General features: G+C 43.3%; 1 protein-coding gene across 1 annotated transcript; it reads right to left on the reverse strand.

The window, feature by feature from the left end:
• Positions 1-550: 550 nt before the first annotated feature.
• Positions 551-19,674, reverse strand: emc1 (ER membrane protein complex subunit 1). Its single transcript, XM_056272973.1, has 22 exons — positions 19,558-19,674; positions 19,063-19,190; positions 18,144-18,209; positions 17,968-18,061; positions 17,761-17,889; positions 17,247-17,373; positions 16,636-16,785; positions 16,270-16,437; positions 15,963-16,034; positions 14,037-14,135; positions 12,617-12,713; positions 11,430-11,546; positions 9,334-9,533; positions 9,009-9,158; positions 5,751-5,912; positions 5,317-5,436; positions 4,904-5,041; positions 4,535-4,708; positions 2,944-3,154; positions 1,686-1,770; positions 1,460-1,589; positions 551-935 (listed from the first exon to the last, which is right to left on the reverse strand). Exons 1-22 carry the CDS (start codon positions 19,647-19,649, stop codon positions 756-758), a joined length of 2,889 nt encoding a protein of 962 aa, XP_056128948.1. The 5' UTR covers positions 19,650-19,674; the 3' UTR covers positions 551-755.
• Between the last annotated feature and the right edge of the window lie 7,528 nt (positions 19,675-27,202).

Raw genomic sequence — 27,202 nt, forward strand, 5'->3', positions numbered from 1 at the left:
AGCTGCATCTTTGAGGGGGAAAAATACCCAAATGCATAAACTGGAGTTTTAAAACAATAGTTTTTAATGTGGGGCATCAACAGCAGCTAGAGTGACTCAAAACAACTAAACTGAAAAGATCGTACAACAATTTAAACATTGGCCGTCCTCTTCAGCTACGCGTGATGCTGGTAATGACAACGTGACCGGTATTCTCATCTGGAGAATCTCAGGGGTGCACAAATGATGATTTCTTCTCCACAGTAGCACAAAGTATCTTAATCATTAAACCTGATGGCTCAGTAGGCTGAGGGGAACCCCAAAGCAATGAATGGTATGGCAGCAGATCAACACTCACAACTCTTTCTCCGCATTTGCTATCCATTATGAGTGTGTGACAAAGATTAAATCTGCTATAACTTGGGACAAAGAAGCACTGTCATTTTGTCAAAGTGTGCAAATTCAAGATGTACAGAAATCTCAAAAACTCAACAATTTAAACAATACAAAAAAAAATTAATCAAAATTAAAAGTTGCATTAGACAGTTTATGATGCAAAACATTTTAACTTACTAAATTATTTCTTCTGTTTGAACAAATAAAGTTTAAAAAAAAAAATTATTAGCCCACGTCCTCACAGTTCCAAATGGGCCATAGTATATTTCTATTCATGTCGCTTGACAGTTGTGGCCTTAACAGTTTCAGTTTGAAAGACGAGGTCCATCATGCAGTGCAGGGCATTTCAAGAGGTTTCATCTTGCTTAAATCCACCTGATTCATCGCCAGGCGCGATTGAGCAGTTTGACCTCTGCCAGGCGTTTGCTGATCATGGTGGCAAAGAAAAGAGCAAAAAGAACGCTACTGATGAGCATGTAGTCATAGTCATCCTTCAGTACATCGAATTGCTTGGAGGGATAGACACGGGTTTGGTAGATGTCCAAGCCATACGCCACTACCTACAATGCAAAAATGAGAGACAAACACATCAACATGTTACGAGGTTCTAGCTTGCATCGAAAAAGTTTTTTTACCTTGGACTAACAGAGACAGTAATGTAAGTGGAGGAAAAAAATCTAAAATAGGTGAGCCAAAAAATGCATGGTTTCTGTATTGGTTATCGAAGTCGTCACTCAGTACTTAGTAGAATGACAGTAGTTTTGATTAGGACAACGGGCCTCAAAAACGCCACATTCCAAAAAGACTTAAAATAGCAGCATAATTCCCCCCAAAAAATCCAGATACTGGTGACTAAGATGCTGAGAGATTTTATAAGCTTTTGTATCTATTCTAAAATAAAACAAAAACTGTCATTTGCAGTTCAAATCAAAAATAAATAAATGACATTGTTATACTAATGATGAACCCACCTTTTTCAATTTTTCAAAAAACATTATTTTGGGAAACCAGTTAATTCATATCAAGGTACAGGAAAAATCTAAAATGGTCAGCAGTACTGACTGTACTGTAATGCCATACTCACCAGGCAAGTGGACTCCAGGCCAGAGGGGGCAGTGTAAATTCCCTGCACCCTTGACACAGTCTGATTGTAATTTATGAACCACTCTGTACGGATTGGCATCTCTGGAGCATAGGGTATCAGGTTCTCCTCACTGGGGAATGAGTTGATGAATCAGCCACAAAAGCAAAAGAGACGAAAAAGGAAAGTAAAATAATTGTTTAATGGTAAACTTAACAAAACCACTCACCGGCTTTGCTCAGATACTATCTCAGGCCTCCGTGGGTCCAGAAACATTTTGGGTAGGGACAAAATTGCTCCCGATGGCAGGCCAACTATAACAGAGTACAGTAAAAAAAGTCAACGAAGATGGAATGGGTTAGAGCAGTGTTTCTCAACCGGGGGTCCGCGGACCCCTAGTGGTCCGTGGTGTAATTGCAAGGGGTCCGTGAAAATAAAATATCTTTAAAAAAAAGATCCTATGATATTTATAGAAATAGGATTATTTTACTCAAATGTGACTGAGACCTTTATCTACCTAAACTATAAAGGGTAACAGGACTTTTTTCTCTAATTACATCTGTTTCACAAGTGTAATTTATTGTATTTTAACAAGAGATCTCGCTCCCGTTTGCATTGTTAAAAGTTACTGCATAAAAATTCTGTTGTTACATATATCTGAAAGTTACTGAATACATATTCTGTTTTGTTAACTATATCTAAGTTACAACTGAAAGCTCTTATTTTTGCCCCGCAGAGTGAATAAATGCTATAATGCAATTTAAAATGCAGTTTCTACTGTTTCTATCAAATTGCAACCCCCCTCCCCAAAGATCAGGTGGAGGGGTCCTCAAGGTAGATCAAAAATACGCAGGGGGTCCAGGACCCCAAAAAGGTTGAGAACCACTGGGTTAGAGGATGCTGAAGTAACTTTTAGTTAAGGGGAAAAAGACAGTCTGCTCATAAGTATTTGATTTGCGCTTTAAAAAAAACCCATAAATGCACTACAAAGTGAAAATAAAAGCATTTTAAAAAAAATCTTTTTGAATCCTTATTGACAGTGTGCACTCTGTAAAATCGCAAATAGATCAATTTGGGAAACTCGGTAATCTCACACCTGTAGGGTTGTAGGTTCAATCCCAACCCGTCTGTAGTAAATTGCAATTTTTACATGTGTTTACCCCCATAACCGAGGTGAATTTAGATTCTGAATTGCCAATACATGTGAATACGAATGGTTGTTGGTTTGTTCATAGGCTCCAGCCCTTCAAGACCCTGAGGGGGATGAGTGAAGCTGGCAAAGCCCTCTGTGCCTGAGGACCCAGGTTCAACTCTCTACCAAGCACCTAACTTGCTTAAGTATCCTTCAGTTTTGCGGCTGATGCTGTGCGTTCGATGGTCAGGTATGATATCATTATGAGGGCTAACATTCAAGCCTTAATGACCACTAGATTTGGTGTCGGTCCACCAGTGGTTTAATTTCAAACTGAAGCTCAGTTCTCACTCACCGAGTAGGTGGCGGCTGGTAATGCCCTTCTCAGTTAGGGTGGCTTCCAGGGTGGAAATGGAGGAGGGGAAAATGTAAGACTGTTGAAGCACCTGAGGGGGATGGGGTCTGTCCAGGGAGCTGAACACGGTGCTGTTATAGAGCTCCATTCCCTCGTACAGCTCCAGTACTGAGAACTCGTTCCTTCGTGACTTTGTACTCCAGTATTCATACTGTAAGAATCAGTCAAAGGAAAGGAGGCAGGAAATATAATAATTAGTGGAATATTACATGATAAATTATATTGTGATGTTTGTTATGCCCCTTAATTGAGCTCTGGCAATTGACAATATGTGGAGAGTATTCTCTTAAAATAGCGCAATCACAAAAACCTCAGGGTGATGCCTGTCTACCCTTAGTTCGCCTTGTCAACCAAATCTCAATAACTTTGTCCTCTTAATTTTTTTGTACTTCATCAGCATGTTTTAATGTTTAGGTATGGATTATTTCGAACTAAGAGGAACCATTTAAGATAAAGAGCAAAAAAATAGGGGTGGGAATCTTTCGGAATCTCACGATTTGATTCGATTTCAATTCTTGGGGGTCATGATTCAAAATCGATTTTCAATTCAAAAGGATTCCTGATTCAAAATCAATTCTAGATTTGGTTACACGGGTGCTAATTTCACTGTGTGCTAAGAAAGGCGGTGTGGCAAATTATGGCATGAAAGCAGACTAAAGTGTGTATAAGATTATGTAGTTTTTATATTTGAAAAAGTTATATCAATTGATTGCAATAATGTGAACACACAAAGGCAAACCTAACCTTTCTCAGTAAAAAAAAACCAACACGATGGTATGTCGTACTTTGGCTCAATTGTCCAGATCATAAATCTAAAGCCTTCATTGTCGACTATGCTGTAGGGGCACAGGTCTGATGGATTTTTTTTTCTCCCCCTATTCAGAATGGGCTGGGAGTTTGGTAAAGTGTGCGTTGGTTGTTTGTTAATGCTGCAGGAGGTTGTTGTTCCACTTCTTTCATCTCTGGGTGATGACGTGAGACCTAACATTTGTAGTGTTCCCAAAATACTTAACTTTCGTTTTGCAAATCTTGCATACTGAATGAGTCATGTCAAGCTCCTTCTTCCCCGGGAGATTGTAAAATCCAAAATGCCCCCAAACGCTTGCCTTCAATGACAATGGGACGGCTGAATTTGTTGCTGCTCCATTTTTAGAAAGGCTACCAAGAGCTAACGTTAGCAGCAACAGACTAGCCACTGTCGTGTTTTCCAGAAGCCGGAACAGGTGCGCGGCAAGTCAACACTGCCAGCAGCGAGGAGGCTACTTAAGACTGAAAAAAACTTTTTTTTAAATTGATTTTTGGAATTTGTGAATCTATTCAGAATTGTAGAAGAACCACGATTCTTACGTGAATCGGTTTTCCCCCCACCCCTACAAAAGAATTATATTTTTGTGCCTACTGTAAGCCAACCGCCACCTTAAAATATCTTCAACTGATACATTGTCATAAACTAGAAAAGCGACAGTCAACAAATGATCTTTTTATGCCTATTCACTGGAAGACGTTGCCAGTTACTATGACTAATACTCACCACCACCCAGTTCTCAGAGTGCACCAAATGCACTGGTCCTCTGGCCTTTCTTTGAACAGCTTCATGAATAATGCGGCCAGTCACGCCATCTATCAGGAGGATCCCCACAAAGCTGCGCTCTTGGTGCAAGTCTGTGCTTTCCGTCACCACGGCCAGCAAGTTGGGGTTCAAATACTGCCAGAACACAGGGTTAAAGTATGATTAAGTATCACAGCCCTGGTAAGAAATCTGTTTTTAAATTAATGTTTTGTTGTTAATCAACCACTGAGCCAATGAGGGTCCAACACAAAATTGTAATGCTACTCTACCTATTTCACCAGCCGAGTGTTGTTTGTCATAGTTGTGATACAGATGAGCCATGCATTTTACCTTATAAAGGACACTACGGTCTCCCATTACTCTGCCCTGGGAGTGCACATGCTCATTAGGCCTCTTCCCTTTTACGGAGACAATCCTCTGCACCTCTGTGGGGACAACCACCTCCCAGATCAGCTCAGTGGAGAGGTCCTGAGAATGCAAAACCACTTTCTGGATCATTTTCTTGAGTACATTGGGTAGTTCTTATGATGTATTAATTTAAAGGTAGAACTCTAGGGTTAAAAAAACCCCACAAAGACACAAACCTTCATGTTTAATGTTCATGATAAAAATCACACATTTTAATCTTTTAGTCTTCCATCTCTTTTCACAAATTGAGATGTAACAGAAAGTGAATTTTCATTTCCAATGATCCACAAACAACTTTTCAAAACAGTGAATCAGTGAAGAGAAGCTTCACTTACCGTGCGTAACCTGTAACCAGACAGCCTTCCCTGGCTGGAGTCAATAAGATAGAAGAATATGGAAGATGCCATCTCTTGGAGCTGTTGCAGTACATTCTTTGTTGAGGGAAAAGCAGACACCTGGAGAGAGAAAAAAAAATACATAAACGAAATATGTACTTTGCCAAGGCAAATAAGCCGCAGATGGTTCCAAGCATATACCACTAAAAAAAATACAAATAAAATAATGATGTTAAGAATATGGAAATCTGTCTTTCAAGTAACAGAGGTGCCTTAATTTACTGAACAATGAAAAAAAACTGTTTAAAAAACCCCCCACAGTACCACACCTATCCATATTAAATAGTCACAGAATACATTTTTACAGTACTAAAGAGATGATTTAATATATCATGAATGTGAAACCAGGTGGTTTATTTCAGTGTGCCCACTACCTTGTACTGATTGTCAATGAGAAGCAGAACTTTAGCATAGTCCTGGTCATTGAGCGGCAGCATGAGTGACTGAAGTATTGGCTGAGGCAGAGCAGGAGGGGTGATGTGACTCTTCTTCCCAAAGATAGGATTAAATACATGCAGAGTGGCTAGTCCTGTGTCCTAGACAACAAAGCAAGTATAGCAATAGTATTAATGGCAATAATTACTATAAAGCACTAATTTATAAAGGCTAGCATGTGAAGCCAATGCATTCACTATTACAGGGGTCACAGGGTGGTTACAAGGGCACAGAAATTGTAAATAAACTTAAGACTTAAATAAAAATAGCCAAACTATTTGTCTCTTTCATTTTCAATTATTTTGCCAAATCTGGGAGAACCTCTGTTAGGCTGCATTGTACGGAGATGTGGGGGTGTAACTACTACTACTACTTTCAGCTGCTCCCATTACGGGTCGCCACAGCAGATCATCCGTTTCCATCTCTTCCTGTCTTCTGCATCTTCCTCTGTCACACCAGCCACCTGCATTTCCTCTCTCACCACATCCATAAACCTCCTCTTTGGCCTTCCTCTTTTCCTCTTCCCTGGCAGCTCCATATTCAGCATTCTTCCCCCAATATACCCAGCATCTCTCCTCCACACAAGTCCAAGCCATATCAATCTTGCCTCTCTTGCTTCGACTCCAAACCGTCGAACCTGAACTGTCCCTCTAATATACTCATCCCTAATCCTGCCCTTCTTCGTCACTCCCAAAGAAAATCTTAGCATCTTCAACTCTGCCACCTCAAGCTCCACCTCCTGTCTTTTCATCAGTGCCACTGTCTCCAAACCATATAACATAGCTGGTCTCACAACCATCTTGTAAACCTTCCCTTTAACTTTTGCTGGTACCCTTCTGTCGCAAATCACTCCTGACACTCTTCTCCACCCACTCCCCCTGCTTGCACTCTCTTCTTCACCTCTCTTCTGCACTCCCCATTACTTTGCAAAGTTGACCCCAAGTACTTAAACTCATAGGCCTTAATCACCTCTACTCGTTGCATCCTCACCATTCCACTTTCCTCCCTCTCATTCACGCATATGTATTTCATCTTACTCCAACTGATTTTCATTCCTCTTCTCTCCAGCGCATACCTCCACCTCTCCAGGCTCCCCTCAACCTGCACCCTACTCTTTCTACAGATCACAATGTCCTCCACAAACATCATAGTCCATGGAGACTCCTGCCTGATCTCATCCGTCAACCTGTCCATCACCATTGCAAACAAGAAAGAGCTCAGAGCTGATCCTTGATATAATCCCACCTCCACCTTGAACCCATCTGTCATTCCAACCGCACACCTCACCACTGTCACACTTCTCTCATACATGTCCTGCAAAACTCCTACATACTTCTCTGCAACCCCCGACTTCCTCATACAATACCCCACCTCCTCTCTCGACACCCTGTCGTATGCTTTCTCTAAATCCACAAAGACACAATGTAAATCCTTCTGGCCTTCTCTATACTTCTCAATCAACATTCTCAAAGCAAACATCGCATCTGTGGTACTCTTTCGTGGCATGAAACCATACTGCTGTTCGCTAATCATCACCTCTCTTCTTAACCTAGCTTCTATTACTCTTTCCCATAGCTTCATACTGTGGCTGATCAACTTTATACCTCTGTAGTTGCTACAGTTCTGCACATCGCCCTTATTCTTGAAAATCAGTACCAGTATACTTCTTCTCCACTCCTCAGGCATCCTCTCACTTTCCAAGATTGTGTTAAACAATCTAGTTAAATAAACCCACTGCCATCTCTCCTAAACATCTCCATACCTCCACAGGTATGTCATCAGGACCAACTGCCTTTCCACTCTTCATCCTCTTCATAGCTGCCCTCACTTCCTCCTTGCTAATCCACCGCACTTCCTGATTCACCATCCCCACATCATCCAACCTTCTCCCTCTCTCATTTTCTTCATTCATCAGCCCCTCAAAGTACTCCTTCCACCTTCTCAGCACACTCTCCTTGCTTGTCAGCACATTTCCATCTCTATCCTTGATCGCCCTTACCTGCAGCACATCCTTCCCAGCTCGGTCCCTCTGTCTAACCAATCAGTACAAGTCCTTTTCTCCTTCCTTAGTGTCTAACCTCTCATACAACTCACCATATGCCTTTTCCTTTGCCAACCTTCTCTTCCCCTTACGCTGCATCTTCTTGTACTTCTGTCTACTTTCTTCATCTCTCTGACTATCCCACTTCTTCTTTGCCAACCTCTTCCTCTGTATACTTACCTGTACTTCCTCATTCCACCACCAAGTCTCCGTCTTCCTTCCTCTGTCCTGATGACACACCAAGTACCTTCTTAGCTGTCTCCCTCACTATTTCTGCAGTGCTCGCCCAGCCATCTGGAAATTCTTCACTACCACTCAGTGCCTGTTTTACCTCCTCCCTGAACTCCATACAACAGTCTTCCTTCTTCAGCTTTCACTATTTGATCCTTGGCTCTGCCTTCACTCTCTTCCTCTTCTTGGTCTCCAAAGTCATCCTACATACCACCATCCGATGCTGCTGTGGGCGTGTCACTACATGGCCCATTTGTGTGACATCTGTTGTGAATTTTAACCAGCCAAATCCAGAAGGTGGCAGTAATGCACCTAAAAGCTGTTTGCCAACCGCCATTAAACCACAAAAGAGAAGAATTAATGGCAATTAATGTCTTTGTACTCCATCATGGCAGGGTTGTACAGCTCTGGAAAGGTCATCACGGTGGCGATCAGTCTAAACAAGGTTTAGTCTGGTAAACAAGGTTCTTCCTCTCCTTCTTTTGTTGTTTAATGTCGGTTGGCAAACAGCATTTAGGTGCACCACCACCCCATCTTCTGGATTGGAGAAACAAGGCACTTCTTCCCATGGGAATCTTCGGTCTGATTGCCGGCTTACATGATTGGACACCGCAGCGTGACGCCAGGTTGCGTTCCAGCAAAAGTTGATTCTGGTTCTACTTCTGGCTCCTGCAATTTTTTGCTAAAACCCCCGTGGTACGCACTGACGCAGCCTAAACGCACTACCCTCATTCAAATGAATGGGAGGACTGGCATTTTTCATGCATTTCCTGATTCTGTCTGAATGCAGCCTTGGAGCATTAACATTGAAACAGAGTAAAAGAGGCCTCCAGTGCCACTTTTCAGTGCCAAATGTCTTGAATATGCCTACTTTATTCTGTAGCTGAACTTAACTCTCTGGCTGAGGTGCAACAATCAGTCTTACCTTGTCTTTGATGAGTAATGTGCACTGAGGGGGATGAGGAAAGTGTGCAGTTGTCCTTTGCACCATCAGCTTGAACACTGCGTTAGATGGTACATTGTCGAGATAGTGCCTCCATAAAATTGTGCCGGTCTTGCTGTCAATTCCAAAGAGCTTAACACAAAAAATTAAATGATTAGCTATGTATAAAAAAGGTAGTGTCCAAATTGTGTCTTTAAAATGTTAAACACAGACCTGCCTGAGTTTAGGGAAATAGCCAAGTTTTCATCAGATTCTCTAGACTGCTGAAGAACAGCTAAGACATCACACGTAATCCTTTATCCCATACCTTGCCAGAGGCGGTAACCATAACCATCATCTTCTGTAAGTTGAACTCATCTCTGGACAGGTTCTCAATGCTCACTTCATTTTTGACCTGACTGTGGGGCTTCCGTGCATCATAGAACAGTTTCCACAGGTGGGCGACCCAGGCCTGGAGGAGGATGAGCTGAGATGACAGTCTCTTTAGCACCATTGATAAAAGGCCGTCTGGTTAAATCAAAAGGCAGAAGAGACAGTGCCTCGAGTTGGTGATCTTATCCAGACCCATTTAAAGCTACAGCACCATTTCCAGGACATGAGCCAAAAAAAGGCCATAAAACTGATCAATTCAGACAATGAGCTCTATACCATACTCAGAAAATTAATTGAGGTTGTGTTTGCCAGGCTTTCTGTATCAATGGTATTACTTATATTTACAGCAACTCTAAAGTTTGCTGTAAATAAAAGAAAATAAATAAGTAAATAAACAAGTAAATATAATAGCTTAACACACAATAGTTTAACAGTACAAAATCAATGCCTGCAAATTAGTGTATTCGTCAAGTCATTGATAGAGCAGTACAACAAACAAGACAGGACTAAGAAAAAGAAAGGGACCAAGTGCAAGACTTTCTAGCAATATAAGTAGGAGAAACTGTATGCTTTCAGCAGGAGATGGTGAATGAAAAGGAGGTTCAGTGGAGGAGGTTGCAGGGAAGATGTGGGCTATTGGTGTATGTCAGTGGGAGGCAATGTGGAGGGTGGAAAGAGTGCAGGTCTTGCACACCGATACACAGGGTACAGACTGGGGGTGTAGTCACTGAGTGGTGGCTGAAACATGGCCCGCGGGTGCGGTGGGCTTAGAGCATCCCTTGGTAGGCTTTAAAGCAAGTCCTGAGGTTTTGGATATGATTAGATAGATTTGATGGGAACAGAGGTTGCATATCACAAGGGACACATCAGAAAGGTGGGAGAAAATGCAGGTTTTGTAAAAGATCAATATTAAGACACAAAGATGGATGGGCTTGTTACCTTGAATCGCTGAATCCAAGCGCAGCAATGAAACAGAATAAAATACAGAGGAAAGTGAAGCTAACAGTGAGTAAGAACCCAATTTACATGATGAACGCTCATTTTATAACAGTCCATTACCTTACCAAGATCTATGACCTTAAATTAGGTCTCAAAATAAGTTAGCCAAACAATTGAGATATCTTAAGAGACATGCAGCTGCTGGGCTGTTGAAAAGGAATCTTAGAATTTATAAGACTAAGCATTGTGAAAGAGTAATGGTGGAAATACTAACCAGTTCATTAACCTATAGTAAGGCCTGTGTTTTGTCAGCTCTTTTTATGGGCCAGACATTTTGGGGAAAATTGTTTGAAGGGAAATTTCACCGATTTTTTTTTTTATCAGTACTGATGATCCATGTAGTCGATTGAAGTAATAAAGTCTTCACAGTGTACTATAGTGATGGAGAAATCGGTGTTCTCCAGCTCAGAGTCTGTCTGTCAGCACCTACACATACCAGAATGCATTGTGTGTAAGCCTCTGCATCATCGTCCATAAAAATCCTCTGCACTAGTGTTGTGGGACGTCATTTCCTACATTGGAAACGTAGCTTAGCCGAGAGAATGAGGACGTGTTTTTTGAACAGTATGTTCAGAGCAGATTAAATTATTAGAAACCCTGCTAGACTGTCGTTTTTCTGGCCACCAACTGACATCACGATATGTCACTTGGAGGCCAGAAAAAGACTTGGTTTCACTGCCACCCCAGAGAGGCACAAACAATCGGGTACAACTGCAGGTATTTTTCATGGGCTATCCCTGTCGCAGATGAACAGCGACAAGACTGAAAATCAGTGAATTTTCTCTTTAAATGATATTAGGGTAACAGTATAGCTTTGAGGTTTGAGAGACAGTCCCACAAACATGAATCCCGTTCGAATCCCCAGGACCACAAGATGTCCTGACGAAGTGTCCATGAGCAAGACACTAAACCCAAAATCTACTCACTAACTTTAAGTCACTATGACAGCCTCGGCTACATGACAAAATTGTAAACGTGAAATGTAAACAATTAGAAAACAATAAATAACATGGTAGGACTAGGTTTATTTACCAGTCTTTTTTCCAAATTCCCCCTCCAGCTCTGCCTGGGTCCCTGTGAGTGGAAGATCCACCATCTCCATGGTGACCACATCAGAAAGAGCTTCCTCTCTGGTCCACATTACACGGCCTGGAAGACAAAACGAAGTATTATTTCTTATTCTAATTCTTATTACCCTTGCCAAAGAGGATATGTCTGTCTGTTAAAACAATATCTCAAAAACAGGTGTGGACAGATTCTCACAAAATCTTGCAAGCAGGTGGGCCTTGGGCAAAGAACTGAATATAGATTTGGTGGTGAAATTCTGCAACCTTTTTAAGACATTCATCTTCATACTGCAAAAGAATTCCCCATATGAATGAATGCCTGAACGTTTGGATTCCTTGAGTAGAGAGGACTAATGATGTCACCACTTTGCCAACACTTTCAGTTAGACCATACATTCCACCCCCCCCCCCATATATGGCCTTTCTAGTTATTACCTCTGCTGAAAAAAGGTAATAACTAGCGAGTATGGGTGTGTGATATTAACTGTTAAACCATGGAGGTTCGTGCTCTCTGAGTGCTAATTTCTGTCATGTCATTTGTCCCTTACTACCACACTCCATAGTAGAATGGATGTTTGGACTAGCCTCCAGCATTATGTCCACAAAGGTAACATTGTTTTTAATGTTTCTTGGGCGCATTCTTAAATTAAGGAAGCTGGGTGTTACGTCTGTGCGTGGCGGTCACAGTCGTCAGAAGATGGCAGTTTTCACGATAACTCAAATTATGTTTTGTTTGATAGGTCGACAACATAGATAGATACTGATTTTGTACTTGGGTGCAATGCCACACAAGTTAAAAGGGGCAAAATTGGTTGATCTCTTTTTGAGTACCAACAATATATGCAGGACTTAAGAATGGAAGCTGAAATTTGGCATACCTCACAACAAAATTATTTACAGCCATTTAAACATTTACATATTTATTCGGTTACATATTTCCCATTAGTTTAGTTTCTGCTAGTCTTCAAGTTTGCAATCAGCTAAACATTATTCCAGCCCTTCTAAATATTTGCTTGTTAACTTCGGTAAGAAATCAATGACTAAACCGTTTTTATAATTGTTCTTGTAATGATGCCCAGCATAGTGTTTTCATAAGGTTCTTTCAAAAACTAATCATGATGTTTATGTTATGTGATGAAACTCAAACTGTACCTGGTTGTTGTATGAAAGTGAGTGTGTGATCTTCCGTCTGCACAATGACCCTGTAGCCAACAGAGTCATCTTTCTTCAGAAAGGCCTGTACATACAGCTGGAGGACAAAGTACAAAAACTTTCTAAATCAAGCTGTTTTTATTAGGAAAAAAAAAAGAAACTGTTTGAATCCTAAGGTTTGGTTAGCATCTACTAATCATAAACTTTACTTAGAGATCAATCTTGTCTGAAGCTGTCATTTAATAGTCAACATTGTGAAAAGACGGGGCGTCCGGGTGGCTTGGCAGTCTATTCTGTTGCCTACCAACACGGGGATCGCCGGTTCAAATCCCCGTATTACCTCCGACTTGGTCGGGCATCCCTACAGATACAATTGGCCGTGTCTGTGGGTGGGAAGCCGAATGTGGGTATGTGTACTAGTCGCTGCACTAGCACCTCCTCTGATCAGTCGGGGCGCCTGTTCGGGGGGGAGGGGGAACTGGGGGGAACAGCGTGATCCTCCCACGTACTACGTTCCCCTGGCGAAACTCCGCACTGTCTGGTGAAAAGAAGCAACTGGTAACTCCACATGTATCGAAGGAGGCATGTGGTAGTCTGTAGCCATCCCCAGATCGGCAGAGGGGGTGGAGCAGCGACCGGGACGGCTCGGAAGAGTGGGGGTAATTGGCCAAATTCAATTGATACATTTACAAAAGATACATTTACAAAAGACATCAAGTATATTTTTTGTAGACTGAAAAATTGAGGGTAACCATGTAGAAATTTAGGAATGCAATCTTTGTGCCTCAGGAATTTCACCATAATTGGTCTTGCTTTTCCAGAGTTCTGTTTCACATTTCCAGTGTGGTAGGCTCTTTCAATTTCAATAGACTTTGGATCAATTTTCAGTTTGCTGTTCAAAAACTCTGACCTTCCATTCAGTATCTGACCAAGACTCATAGACATTATCCTGTATCAGACCGCCAATTACATTGTTTCGTCGACTCCGATTTTCTAAATAATCAATTTTGGATATGACGTCTTTACTTTCAGAGCTCATACACTGAGAGGACAGAGACTGCAGTTGTGATTCAAATAAACCAACTTTCTTCTCCTTCTCTCTCAAGTCATCAATGTGGGCTTGAGAGAATTGAAGGCTGGATTTGACCTCCTGAACCTCTTTCTATCAATTCTGGCAGTTGCAAATTCCAGGATCATCTTGGTGAAGGACATGAAGTTTGCCTCTTGTATGTTAAGCATTTCCACATAGAATAACCTCTGCTGCTCCAGCATAACTCTCATGGTTTCCATAGAGACATAGTCCTCATCATTAGTGATTTTTTTTTACTACTGCTAATCTGTGATACTAACTGAAAAACAATCGCCCAACTTCTAATATTCATCATTATTAATATTATCAATGGAAAAGATTTACTCTCACCTTCTCTGGTCTCCCACCATTAGGATCCATAGTAAAAATGAGGGTTGTGTCCAGAAGTCTGCGCCCGGAGTCTGCACTGAAAAGATTAAGACTGCAAGCCTGTGGAGAGAATTTGTGATGGCTCATATGCTCAAGTTAAACTTAAAGTACAAGATTTATTTTTTCAAACCTTTTTGAATGGTATACTATATATTTTTTCAAATTAACCACGTTAGGATAAACTTGTCATCTATTTGTCTACCTTTTGGTTTATTGTTGTCCCCAGCTATAGGACTGCATTACAGGGTTGTTATTTTTCAAGGCCATAAAATAGGTGCTTCTCTAAAGCTCTGACTGATCCCACCACTTGTAGACATCCAGGTTAAAACCCACTTTATCAAAGGGTGGACATGTACTGCAAAGGTAATGAAGGAGCTTAGCAAAAACAGGTAGCGTATGGAGATGACATGATGAGCTTCATAAGGGGAATCTTCAAAATAAACGGACAGTACAGGAAGATGAGCAGGCAAACCCATATACCATATCATGTGCGCTTATTTGCACACTTACAGAGATCAGCTGTCCACTTGCTACTTGCTTGTGATAATCTTAACTGAAAATCGGCAGTGTTTGCACTCAAATGATGTGCTCTCCTGCGCATCTAATCTATAACTCAAGTTTTCAAGTTTATTTGTCAAATATGTAAGCAAGTTAATACTTATTATCATAATGAAATACTTGTTTTGCTGGCTCAACAACACAAATGGGAAACAGAAGTACTTAAACTTAATCAGAGAAGTCAAAGTACAAGAACAGGACACATACAAAAATATAAAAATATGTACAAAAAAAAAACAGTCAGTGCAGACTTTGGATGTACTTTGCTGGACAGTGTGCTACAGTAGAGAATGTCTGTACAATAGTAAGATGACCAAAGCAATGGTATTCTAAACAGTAAATGTGCAAATGGCAGACTGTGCAGTCAGTAACAGTAACCAGTAACAATGTAACAGTAACAGTAAATAATGAACAGGTATTGTAACATTAAAAGGGAATATAGCAGATGGCAGCTGGCCATGGACATTGGTTTAGGCGAGATTAATGGTTCCATGTTGAGGTGACTGTGGGACCCTGCTATGGGTGCCTACGGCGTAGTATTTGATTCATCCTCCTATGCAATACTTGGACTGTAATAGAACCACTGCAAACTAGATGGCAGTATCGTACCTGCTATGTCAGAACATGCAAAGTATGTAAGTAAGCATGAAGTATGCAAGTAATCGTGTTCACATTCTCTCACATTCACTGGCAACAAAGACAGCAAATAGAGGGAGTACAACGGAAATGGCTTTGCTATATGAGTAAAAGAGCTCACTTTGTTGGCATTGTTGAAAAGGAGAAAATTGTATGTTGGAAGAGAAGATGATTATGAGACCACTGAACATGTTGAGGCAGGAGGACAAGGATGTTTGCTAAATATGACAGATGGATTAACTGCTGGGTGCCGGCATCAGTAACACGTAGCATGTAAGCAGCTCAGACAAACCAATCACTGCTCCTGTAGTCACTGCGTAGCTCCTGTAGCCTCGACATGCAGTTACATTTTTGAGGAGACGCCCGTAGACTACAGCAGAGCCCCTTACATAGATACAGAGACCCCGCCTTAGTCTATGGGGAGCCCTGATATCATGATGATGCAGAACCATAAATCAAGCCTTACACTGAATCTAGACATTTTTGCATCTGCTGCTGCTAACTAATAGCCACAGAAGTCATACAAGTTAAGGAAAAAAAGCGGCAATTGGACTATAAATTACAGTACTAATTGATTGTTCTAAATCACTCTTATCAGAGGGTATAATAGTGGGAAAATTCCTACTAAAATAGAAGCCTTGGCCAAATCACTGATTAAGAATTCTAAATGTGTGATTTCACACAAAAACTTACCGTTTTATTTCTTGGCGTCATGACAGCAGTGACAGTCTTCTCCCCTGTCGTTGCAAATGAAACCAGCAAAGCCTGAAAAGGAAACAATTTTGAGTGATTGATCACTTTCATTATTTGTTCCTCTAATGTTATTTTGACCTACGATAAGAACAGCAGTAGATTGAGCTTAAATTTATAGACTGCAAACATGCCAAGCAACCAATAAATAGCAAGAAGTGCAAGGTTCACCAGTGAGCACCATGACAAGAGATGTGACATTTTCCAAACAATGTACGATGGTGAAATGTGAAAAGAAAAAGTTACGCACAGGCTGGAAATCCCTTAGTGTAACTAGTTGACCGTTGTTGAGCTGAAGTAGCAGATGGTGGTCTGGCCCAACCTGAAGGAAGAACTCTGAAAGAGGGGGCCGTGCTGGGTTGGGCTGGGTTGACACCAGTACAGGATGGAAGCCTGGTGATACTTCAAGCCCAAGTGACTGGAACAAGAGATTCAGAAAACAGTAAAAAAAAAAAAAAAAAAACATCGTTACTCTATGGGAAAGACAGTAGTGACTGAAGGACAGAGTCAGAAACAGAAAAGAGAGACATAAATAAAAATTACTTATCAGACAAATAACTTCTGGTTGCACCAGAGTTTATCAAACAATGAGAGGATAGTTTGATTTGGCAGGTACCTGTAAGGGGACCTGGGTCATCTGTGCTTGTGCTTGTAGGTCTAGCATATACAAGGACACTGTTGCAGGGTCTACACACATCAGTGTTCCCTGGCCAACCACTGCACAACTAGCCTGTATATTAGACAGCCAAGGAGCTTCAACAGAAACCTGAGGACAACATTATAATCACTGGGGTCAGATGTATAGTGAATTATTTGAAAAAGATTCAGAAATATTTTACATTTTAGTTTGTTTTTACTTTCCACATGCCATTTCTATACATGATTTAGATTAATAAATGTACATTTGGGGCACAATTTAGTTTTTTTCCTCTCATCAAGTCATGTAGAATGGTTTTGTATTGTTCAGAATGGAGTTGGGTCTAGAAAGACAGAATTGTCGCTTCCAATATCATTCACCTGAATTTACTTTCAATCCAAAAACAAGCATGTAATTATTCCCTAGTCCCTTATGAAAGTGTCCAAAGACAAACCATATTTATATCGCAGGTATTGAAACTAATATTCTAGTCTACTTTTGGGAGAAGTACGAATGGATGTACTGGATCAACCAGTCAAATCTCACTGCTGCCGTGACCATATATTCAAAAACAAAACACTGAACGCTACCTGCTTTGTGATCTCTCCATCCTCTATGCTGTAAGCAACAATAGCAAGGTGGGAATGTGGAACAATTCCCAGTACATAAACCTCTCCATCTCCACCAGAATATATTGCCTGGTAAAGCACTGTTTCGCTGTAAGGGCAAAAAGCAAAAGTAGATTGACATATGCAAACAATCTTATTAGGCATAACAAAACTGTATTTTAAACTCCTGCAAGTTTTTCAATGGTGTTCTAAACATCAAAGCCATCTTAAAAGGGACACAGTGATTTTGCAATCCTGTTATTTCATATCTGTTAAAAATTGACAGAATCAAGAGTCAAATTTGCAAGCGCACGTATTAGCTTACCTATCATCTATTGACTTATTATCTTCCGAGATCCTTATTGTGAAATTGACCAAATAGATACTCAAAAGATAACAGAACAATTCTTTTGAGAGTTGAACTATTCTTTAAATAAGCCAAGTTAAGTAAAAAATTAGTCATTTTGGCCCATACAGTAAACGACAGGTCAATTACCTTTCTGGAAGATTCTCCAGCCATTTTTGATGACCATTAGAGAGGTAATGGAGGGAGATGGCAGCTTTCTTCAAAACAGCGACATATCTAACAGAATCTTGTTGTCCAACAAAACATGCTGACTGAAAACTAAACATACATCAAAAGAAGTTAATATTTGGTTGAAACAAAAACAATTTCCCAACTGCCAGTCATTGCACTGATCACCTGCCAGAATCGAGAACAACCTCCCAATTCAAACCACCAACATGTATCTCCCAAGAACGAAGCAGACGGCCATTACCAACGATCAGTACTGCGTCTACAAAAACAAAAAGTGGTTATTTAGTTATCTGGTCTTAATTCTAACACTCACACTACCAACAGTCACTCAAAAAAATCACCTTGTCCATGTAGGAGAAGGGCATCAATGTTTCCTTCTGGCCCTGTCTTGTCCACATGTCGCCAATCTGTAATAAATTCCAAACAGATATGAGCACAAGACCTATTCATTATTGCTTTATTACTTGAGAAATATGAACTACTGAAATATGAACACATTTGCTGGACAAATATGTTTTCACTGTAGTAATTTAACATTATGAGACAGACAATGAGACAACACTACTGCTAAATTATGACCTGAGAGGAATATGTACATTTAAACAAAACCCAGGAAGGACAAATGCAAAATATCATTGTGTCACAACCAAAGGTGTCAAGATATGGAATAATTGCAGTGATGAAATGAAAACATGTGAATCAATAATCAAATTTAAAAGACTCTTTAAAAATAATATTTTGAACAGATATGGGATGGAGCTGTGACATCTTGTTTGAGTTGTTCTTGAGTTGTTTTGATGTTTGCTCTGCACTTGCTTTGTTCTTGTTGTGTTGAATGAATGATCTTTGTATGGTTTACTAGACGTCATGGTCACTGGTGGTAGATGACCTGAGTTTTCATTTAAATCACACAGTTCACTGTTGAAATACCAGAATAGAAAAAGGGGGTAGGACTAGTAAAGTTTTTTTTAACTTCTGCCTACTCCTTTTCGAACTGCCAAGATTCGAAACAAATGTTTGATGATGATATCACTTGCTTGTTTAGATTTTTTTCTCTTTTGTTTTCTTTTATTATACATTTTAATTTTACTTTTTTAACGTTCTAAATAAACAAATATATTACTACTACTGCTAAATTAGTGCCTATTTCGCCGTGGGATTGATACAAGAGATAGTTGATCAAAGAGCCCATCAACTTGGCCCATCAATGCTTTTTACCATGGCAGTCTCACAAAACAATCAGTCATTCAAAATACTCACGAAGTTCTCCCGTTCTGGTATTAAGTGAGGCAAAGACATTCTTCTCAGTGGCCAGCAACACCTTTTTGGATGACTGGGCGTGCATATCATAGTGGGCAAATCGAACCTTGCCTACATATTGCTGTCTCCTGCAAATGTGAAGATGCAGCGCAAACTGTCAGTTATCAGAGAGTAAATGGCCGATTCATCTACAGGCAAACGTTAAAATCGTTGCATACAAAAAAAATAAAATATTGAAAAACAAAAAAGGCAATTTTCATAGCGTCTTCGACGTCTATCAGCGTCTAGACAGATGATGAAATCCCAGAATGTGAACGTCTAGTACAACTGAATCAGTCATTCCTCACAATGCTCAGATTATTCTCAAACCAAATCCAGCCTACACAGGGTGGCAGCTAGAGGCAGTGACAGGTGTTAGCATTAGCATCTAGACATTTTGTAAAAATAGCAGCTAAGCAAAGAAAGAATTTGATAACTCACAAAGAACACTCTTACCAATCAAATTTCCCAACTTGATCCTCAAAGACAGCGTCAGCAATTCTACATAAAATAACGAGTTTTAAGCATAATGATATTAGCTTTGCCATTACAGCAGTAGCTCGGTATTGCTCTCCGGGGTCAAAAGGAGAAAACCGGAAGTAGTGTTGCGTGTTCATTTTCTTGGAACAAGATTTGCTGGCCCCTATAGACTGGGATGACTGTCTGCAGCGTCCTGAGGAGATTTGCATCCCTTTAGATCAGTCAGGTAGTGAGGGCGCCTTCTCTGTCTCCATTGCTCAGATAACGTGTTGTCGAGTTTTCAAGAATTAAGTATCTTCGACCATGTGTAAGTGTGATGTACATCCATCCATCCATTATCCAAACCGCTAAACAGGGTCGCGGGGTTGCTGGGCTGGCGCCTATCCCAGCGGTCAGCAGTCAGCAGTAAGTGTGATGTTGTGGGTACAAATCTACATTTGTGATACATTTGCGATCCATCCTCCCCTTCTTCTAACCCATATTTCACCCCCCCTTTCTCCTTCTCAGCTATCAGAATACATTTAACATACTACCCAAGGTGAGTGAACTGCCAGACCCCATTTAAAAATATAAACCTTTACACCAGTTATGTGAATTGGTGATTGTGCATACATAACATTTCCCCCCCCCCCCGGGCAGGATTTCAAACATGAAAGGTTGACACAAAGTCCTCTAGGTGGCCAGGGCGTAAACGTGTGCGAACAGGTCGCGGGGCGGCCTGAGGCTGGGCAGGCCGAGGTGGGGAGGGAGATGGCAGGGGGAGCTGAGGCCCAGAAATGTCTGGGGCCCGTGTAGGAGCTGCATGAAGCCCCGGGGCGTCTCGCCATGCTGAGGGAATGGCTATGGTTGTGTCACCAGCTGTGTGTGGCGGAGCTGACACCTTCCGTAGACGACTGGAGTGCCACCGAGTGCCATCGCTGAGGAGGTAAGTGGCTGGGCCCAGCTGACGGGTGACTTGGAGAGGAGATGACCAGTATGAAGCCATTTTATTGTCCCTGTGGGGCCTGCGGACCCTGACCCAGTCTGACACATTGATATCTGGCACCCTGGTTCGTTTTGACTGGTCAAACCGTTGCTTCATCCGCGTCTGCTGACGAGAGACTGAGGCTCTGACCCCAGAGGGAGGTGCCTGAGGTGTGGAGGGGCGGAGCCTGTCAAGGGGCATGCACAGTTCCCGGCCTAGCATGAGAGAGGCTGGGGAGACGCCTGTGGTCGAGTGCTGTGTGGCCCGATAGTGTAGCAGAGTGTGACGGATGGCCTGCGTGAAAGAGCACCCTTGGGCCATGTGTGCTCTGAGGCCGTTCTTCAGTGACTGGTGAAAACGTTCAACGCCGCCATTGGCCTGGGGGTGGTAGTACGCAGTGCGTATATGACGGATGCCCTTGCTTTCGAGATAAGCAGTGAACTCAGCAGAGACCATCTGAGGGCCGTTGTCAGTGGTGATGGCCTTTGGGAGGCCCCAGCGAGAGAAAAGAGAGTCCAGGAAGTCGATGATGATCTGTGAGGTCACAGTGCCGGAAGTGGTGAGTTCAGGCCATTTTGAGTGTAGATCGTAGGCGACCACCATGAAGCGTTGGTGGTGGGGAACTCCATGGATCTCACCACAAATGTCCAACTGCAGGTGTTCCCAGGGCTGAGAGGGCCAGGCGAGAGGTTGCAGGGGTGGGGGAGCCTGGTGGCCAGTCTTGCCACTCACAAGGCAGGCAGAACAGTCCTTCACCAGAGCCTCAATATCTCTGTCTATCCCCGGCCACCACACCAGGTCTCGGCAGCGCTGTTTCAGTTTCACAATGCCCAGGTGGCCTTCATGCGCCGTATTCAAAACACGTGCACGGAGAGCAGCTGGGACCACTGTGCAAAACCCACGTGCCACGCAGGTGTCGTTCCAGCAGGAGAGCTCCTGTCTGACTCGGGCGAACGCAGCCAGCTCCTCTGGGACCTTGTGAGGCCAGCCGTTCTGGATGTAGGTGCGGAGCTGGGAGAGGACAGGGTCCTGTTCGGAGGCTGCCCTCAGCTCCTGCAGAGAGACAGTGGCCTGGAGGGGTGTGTGTAGCATTTGGACAATGTCCTTTTCCACACAGTCAGTGTCCGTCTGTGGAGCTGGGGTGGAGACAGAGCGAGAGAGCAGGTCGGCGACAACATTGTCTCTGCCTGGGGTGAACTGCAGGCTGAAGTTGTACTGGCGGAGGCGGTCAGACCAGCGGTGCAGCCTCAGGGGTTTGTGGCCTGTCCCAGATGTGGACAGCAGCGCTGTCAGGGCCTGGTGATCTGTCCTGAGGGTGAAGGAGCGGCCATAGAGGTAGAGGTGCCACCTTTCACAAGCCCAGATACAGGCTAACGCCTCACGCTCACCCACGGAGTACCGCTGCTCGGTCAGGTTGAGGGCACGGGAGGCGAAGGCAATGGGCTTCTCCACACCGTTCTGGGTTTGAGACAGCACGGCCCCTATCGCTGTGGCTGATGCGTCACAGGTCACAAAGGTGGAGCTGGAGATGTTGAAGTGAGCCAACACTGGTGGTGAAGTCAGTTGAGTCTTGAGATCACGCACAGCGTCACTGCATGCCTTTGACCACACCCATGGCTCGTCCTTACGCAGCAGCTGGCGCAGGGGGGCTGTGGTCGCAGAGTACTGGGGAAGAAACCTCAGGTAGTAACTTGTCATACCCAGGAAGGAGGCGACCTGGGCGGCCGAGCTGGGCTCAGGGATGGCCTGAATGGCGTCCACGTTGGATTGTAGTGGAGTTGCACCGCTCGCTGACAGCCGGAACCCCACGAAGTCGATGGCTGGCACAGAGAGGAGACATTTCTCAGCATTGAGAGTTAGCTTGTGCTTGGACAGGGCTGCGAAGACCATGTTAAGGCGCTTGTCGTGGATTTCACTGGTGGGCCCGTGTACCACTATATCGTCCAGATAAATGGCCACGCCCAGTATGCCAGCCAGCACGGAGACCATGATTTTCTGGAAGCAGCTAGGGGCGGAGCTGAGACCGAAAGGCATCCTGGTGTAGCGAAACACTCCTGCATGTGTCACAAAGGCTGTGAGGTTTCGGCTGCTGGGGTGGAGGGGCACCTGTAAGTACCCCTGTCTGAGGTCGAGCTTGGAGAACACCTCAGAGCCATAGAACTGAGCAGTGAGTTCTTCTGAGGTGGGCAGTGGATACTTATCAGGGACCACTGCCTTATTTACTGCACGTAGATCGACGCAGACACGCAGGCCCCCCGACTTCTTCTTAGCCACCACGAGGTTTGAGACCCAAGGTGACGCGTCCACCGGTTCAATGATGCCAGCTTCCAGCAGTTGTTGCAGCTCGGCGGAGACCCCATCACGGAGAGCCAACGGGATGCGGCGCAGTGGTTGGATGACAGATTTCACAGCAGGCTTGAGGAGAGGTTGATGGGTGAAGGCGGAGAGGCAGCCCAGCCCCATAAACAGCGATGGCCACTTCTGCTGCCAAGGTGTGGCGACAGTCAGGATTGCTGCCCCCCTTGTGTCTAAGAGGGAGAACCCCAGAGCGGAGAACAGGTCCAGGCCCATCAGGTTGGCCCCACGGCGTGCCACATGAAAAACTGCATTAGGCACCAGCTTGGTTCCATAGCGGACAGTCAGTTGGAGAGAGCCAACCAGATCGATTTTGGAGTCACCATACCCACAGAGGACAGCTGAGGGTGCGGACAGTGGCAGTGAACCGAAAAATTGACTGTAGGTATCAACATTCAGGAGAGACACACTTGCACCGGTGTCCAACAGCAGGGGAATGCACACATCATTAATGTTGACTGTGCATGATTTGAATGACACTGGCGCAGAGCTCACCTTGTGAATGACGGCGGTTGAAGACTGGGGGGTGTGGCCCACTGACCCAGCCGGGGAAGATCGACAGACGTTGGCAAAGTGATTGTGCTTACCGCAGCTACGGCATGTCTGGCCACGGGCAGGGCAGTTCTGAGCCCTTGAAACATGAGACCGAGACCCACAGTTACCACAGGACTGTTGAGGGCGGGGCCGAGAACGCCGTCGTTGCAGTTGCAAGACGTCCCCAGTGGAGTCGGCGCCCGCCTCGCTCTGGCTGGGTTGCGTCCCGAGGGGCAGCCGTGAGTAGAGGGAGGAGTCGTTGGCAGCTTGACTGGAGGTGGCCACTTGCTGTGTATTTAGCATAGCAGCACACTCAGCTGCTCCCTCAACCTGTAGTGCGATGGTAATTGCTCTGGACAGCAGCAGATCGTCTTTTTCCAGCAGGAGAGTCTCACGCACCTTTGCGTTGTTGGTGTGTTCGATTAGCTGGTCGCGAACCATCTCGTCCTGAAGCGGGCCAAACTTGCATGAGCTAGCTAGCCCTCGCAAATTAGCTACGTACTGCCGCACAGACTCACCAGGCAGTTGGTGTCGCTGACGGAATATAAATCGCCGAAGGAGGGCACTCTGTGGAGCAGTGAAATGGGTGCTCATAAGTCCCACAGCTTCGGCAAAGCTTGTGACGTTCCCCAGAGTCCCGAGCACACGATGACCCTCTGCTCCCAAGCAGTGAAGCAACAGAGCCGTCTTCCTAGCCTGGCTCACGTCGTCGAGCCCTGAGGCGATGATGTAATTTTCAAAACTATGTAGCCAGCGAGTCCATGGTACCGGAGGCTCGCCAGGTAATGCCAGGAAGGGGGCAGGTGGTGGGAGAGAGATATCAGCCATCCTCGTCACCAATATTGTATTTAGAAATCACGTCAGGACACAGCGCTGTCGCTCGACACAACCTCTCCGTGGCATTCTTTATTTAGACTGACACAGCATCAAAGGCAGACCCGATCAAACAACCCAGAGCCCGCAGGCATCACCAATCGATCCCAGCACAATAGAACAGCACCAAATCAAATGCAGCACTGTCGATGTGTGCATACATAACAGTGATGTTTTGTGTGAAACATAAGACATGTATTCTATGACAAACCAGAATACAATAGAATATAGATACCCCCCTTTTTCCCCCTCCTCAATTGTATCCAGCCAATAACCCCACTCAGAGTGGGATTATTAGTGGGATTATTGGCCGGATACGACTCCGTCCCGGTCGCTGCTCCACCCCCTCTGCCGATAGGGGAGGGCGGCAGACTAACGCATGTCTCCTCCGATACACGTGGAATCGCCAGCCGCTTCTTTTCACCTGGCAGTGAGGAGTTTCGCCAGGGGGACGTAGCGCGTGGGCGGATCACGCTATTCCCACCAGTTCCTCCCCTCGAACAGGCGCCCCGACCGAACAGAGGAAGCGCTAATACAGTGACCGGGACATATAGTGCAGTATGGTATGTACTCCCGTAGGATTTTTGTGCCAAAATTTATTTTTTTGCTGTTTTGGCTTCTATAGGGACCAAACTGTCAGAAAATGGTGGGTGCCAAATTTCCAGACCCCCACCCCCTTTCTGAGCGCCCCCTATCCAAAATAGATGGTTCAATATGTGAAGAAAAAAAAACGTAATCCCAAAAAATAGATAGCATAGTTTTTTCTATTGATTCTGTTACCTCTAGGCATGCTTAAGAACATACTAAAAATCTAGGAAAATCTACCTCCTGGAAATGCATAATTTTCAAGACGGCATCCAATATGGCCGCCAGGAGCTTAAAATGGCTATATCTCAGTTTCTACTCAAGCTAGAAAGCTGATTTTGGTGTCTAATCTTAGGTTTTTCACTTTGACCTAAAGAAACTCTGTCCCTGCAAGCCTGCAGTAGGTCATCAATCATGGCTGGATTTTTAACTAGTCGCTTGCCAGGGGTGGCACCTTCTTTGCAGATCACGCAAATGTTGCATTCCTCTGCCATATTGACCAGATCTCATCCCACCTTAGCTCACAAGTTGTCCAATTTGTTGGATGCCAGACAGATGAAACCTAATGATGGGGAAAACAATGTAAATATATATTTGAATTAGAAGGCTTGGTTTAAATTTCATCAGAAAAATATGACACATTTACCAGATCATTCTCAGCCCACCTTAGCTTACTGTTTAGCTTAGCTTTCTAGTTCGTTGTTGTAGGTTGTCGGATCTGTGCATGCCAGACAGATGAAACCTAATGATGGGAAAACAATGTAAATATAAATATGTGGAAATGTTAGCTTTTATATCTAGCGGGCATGGTTTAAATTTAGCCCACCTTAGCTTACTGTTAGTAGTCCAAAATTGTTGGATCAGGGCATGTCAGACTGAAAGATTAGACCTAATAATGGGAAAACAATGTAAATATATGTCAAAATATGTGTAAACATTGGCTTATAAATCTTTCAGGCTTGTTTTAAATTTCACCTGAATGATAAAAAATTAAAATAAAAGTATCACTTACCAGGTAGTTGCTTTCAGCAATTCCATGAATGTGATTCTCAAAATGTTGACTCTTCAAATCTATTGTGGTGTTTGTTTGTTTTGTTGTTGTTGTTTTCGTATTGGCCTATTTTTATTTTATTTTATCTTGAGTACTGTTCTTTTTTGTTTTCAGTCAGCTACAAACACAGCTGTGCTTTAATTATGATCTCACCTGTTTGAAATGAACCAAATTAACAAGGATTATGCTACAATGGCCACATTTCAACCCTTATTTTTTCAGAGTCAGAACAGGAATGTCTTTCAGAATGGTCAACACCTTCAGTAAAGTATTAATTGTCACTGGATGCCCATGAAAAATAATTGTAAAAGTTATTGTAACGTGCATGGATAAGAAGACACGCTGGCCGCTGGCTCGCGGGTCTGACCCTTTAGTCGAGCGGTTAGCAATGTCTCCTGTGGTGCGGGTGATACGGTTTCGCTTCCCGGCCGCGGCAGTTCCTGTGGTTGCGTTGTCCCCCGAATTCGCTACATTATATTGGCCAAGAAAAGAGCAGGAGTGAAAAGAAGAGAGTAATGATGAATGGGATAGGCACAAGGGTCAGTCCGGGGTGTCCCAGGTGAGGAACCAAAAGTCAGACAAATTCTCTTCTAGCTGTTTTAATAGTGTTATAAATCAACTCAGAATATTTTAAAACCTACAAAACAACTATAATATTATAAAAATTGGACATTTAAAACCACTTCAGCCCCAGGCAATTTTTTTGAATTTTCGCCCGAAATTACATGCCCAAAATAATTCAGTAATAGCTCGGCAAGTACAGGGCCCAGATGCACAATTCTGGTGTCTATGTATAGGTAACACCTGGAAAAATATACTTCAAGTGGAAGTTTAGTTTTACCATCCACCAGGACAGAAGGACTGCAGGGAAATTACAGCAGAAATTATTTTTTTTAGGTTCGCCTAAACAAAACTTACAATTTGAGTGTGAATAACATCAGTAATACCACTTAACAGCAGGCCACAGATATTTGGATCTGTTCTACAACTTCTCAACTGCATCTCCTCCAAATTTGGTGTTATACAACTGAAGCATAACAATTCTACAGCCATTTTAGTAAGAGTAGTCCCAGGCGGACTTCTATTTTACTGTTCTGGGAGGTCCCAAAATAGATGCCCCCCCAGAATTGGGGGTGGGGGTCAGAAAATTTGGCACCCTTCATTTTCTGTTAGTTTGGTCCCTATAGAAGCCAAAACAGCAACAACAAAAAAAATCAATTTTGGCACAACAGCTGTTTTTTTTTTACATAGCATACCGC

Source organism: Lampris incognitus, chromosome 2 (assembly GCF_029633865.1).
Source record: "Lampris incognitus isolate fLamInc1 chromosome 2, fLamInc1.hap2, whole genome shotgun sequence".
In the NCBI taxonomy this organism is placed as follows: domain Eukaryota; kingdom Metazoa; phylum Chordata; class Actinopteri; order Lampriformes; family Lampridae; genus Lampris; species Lampris incognitus.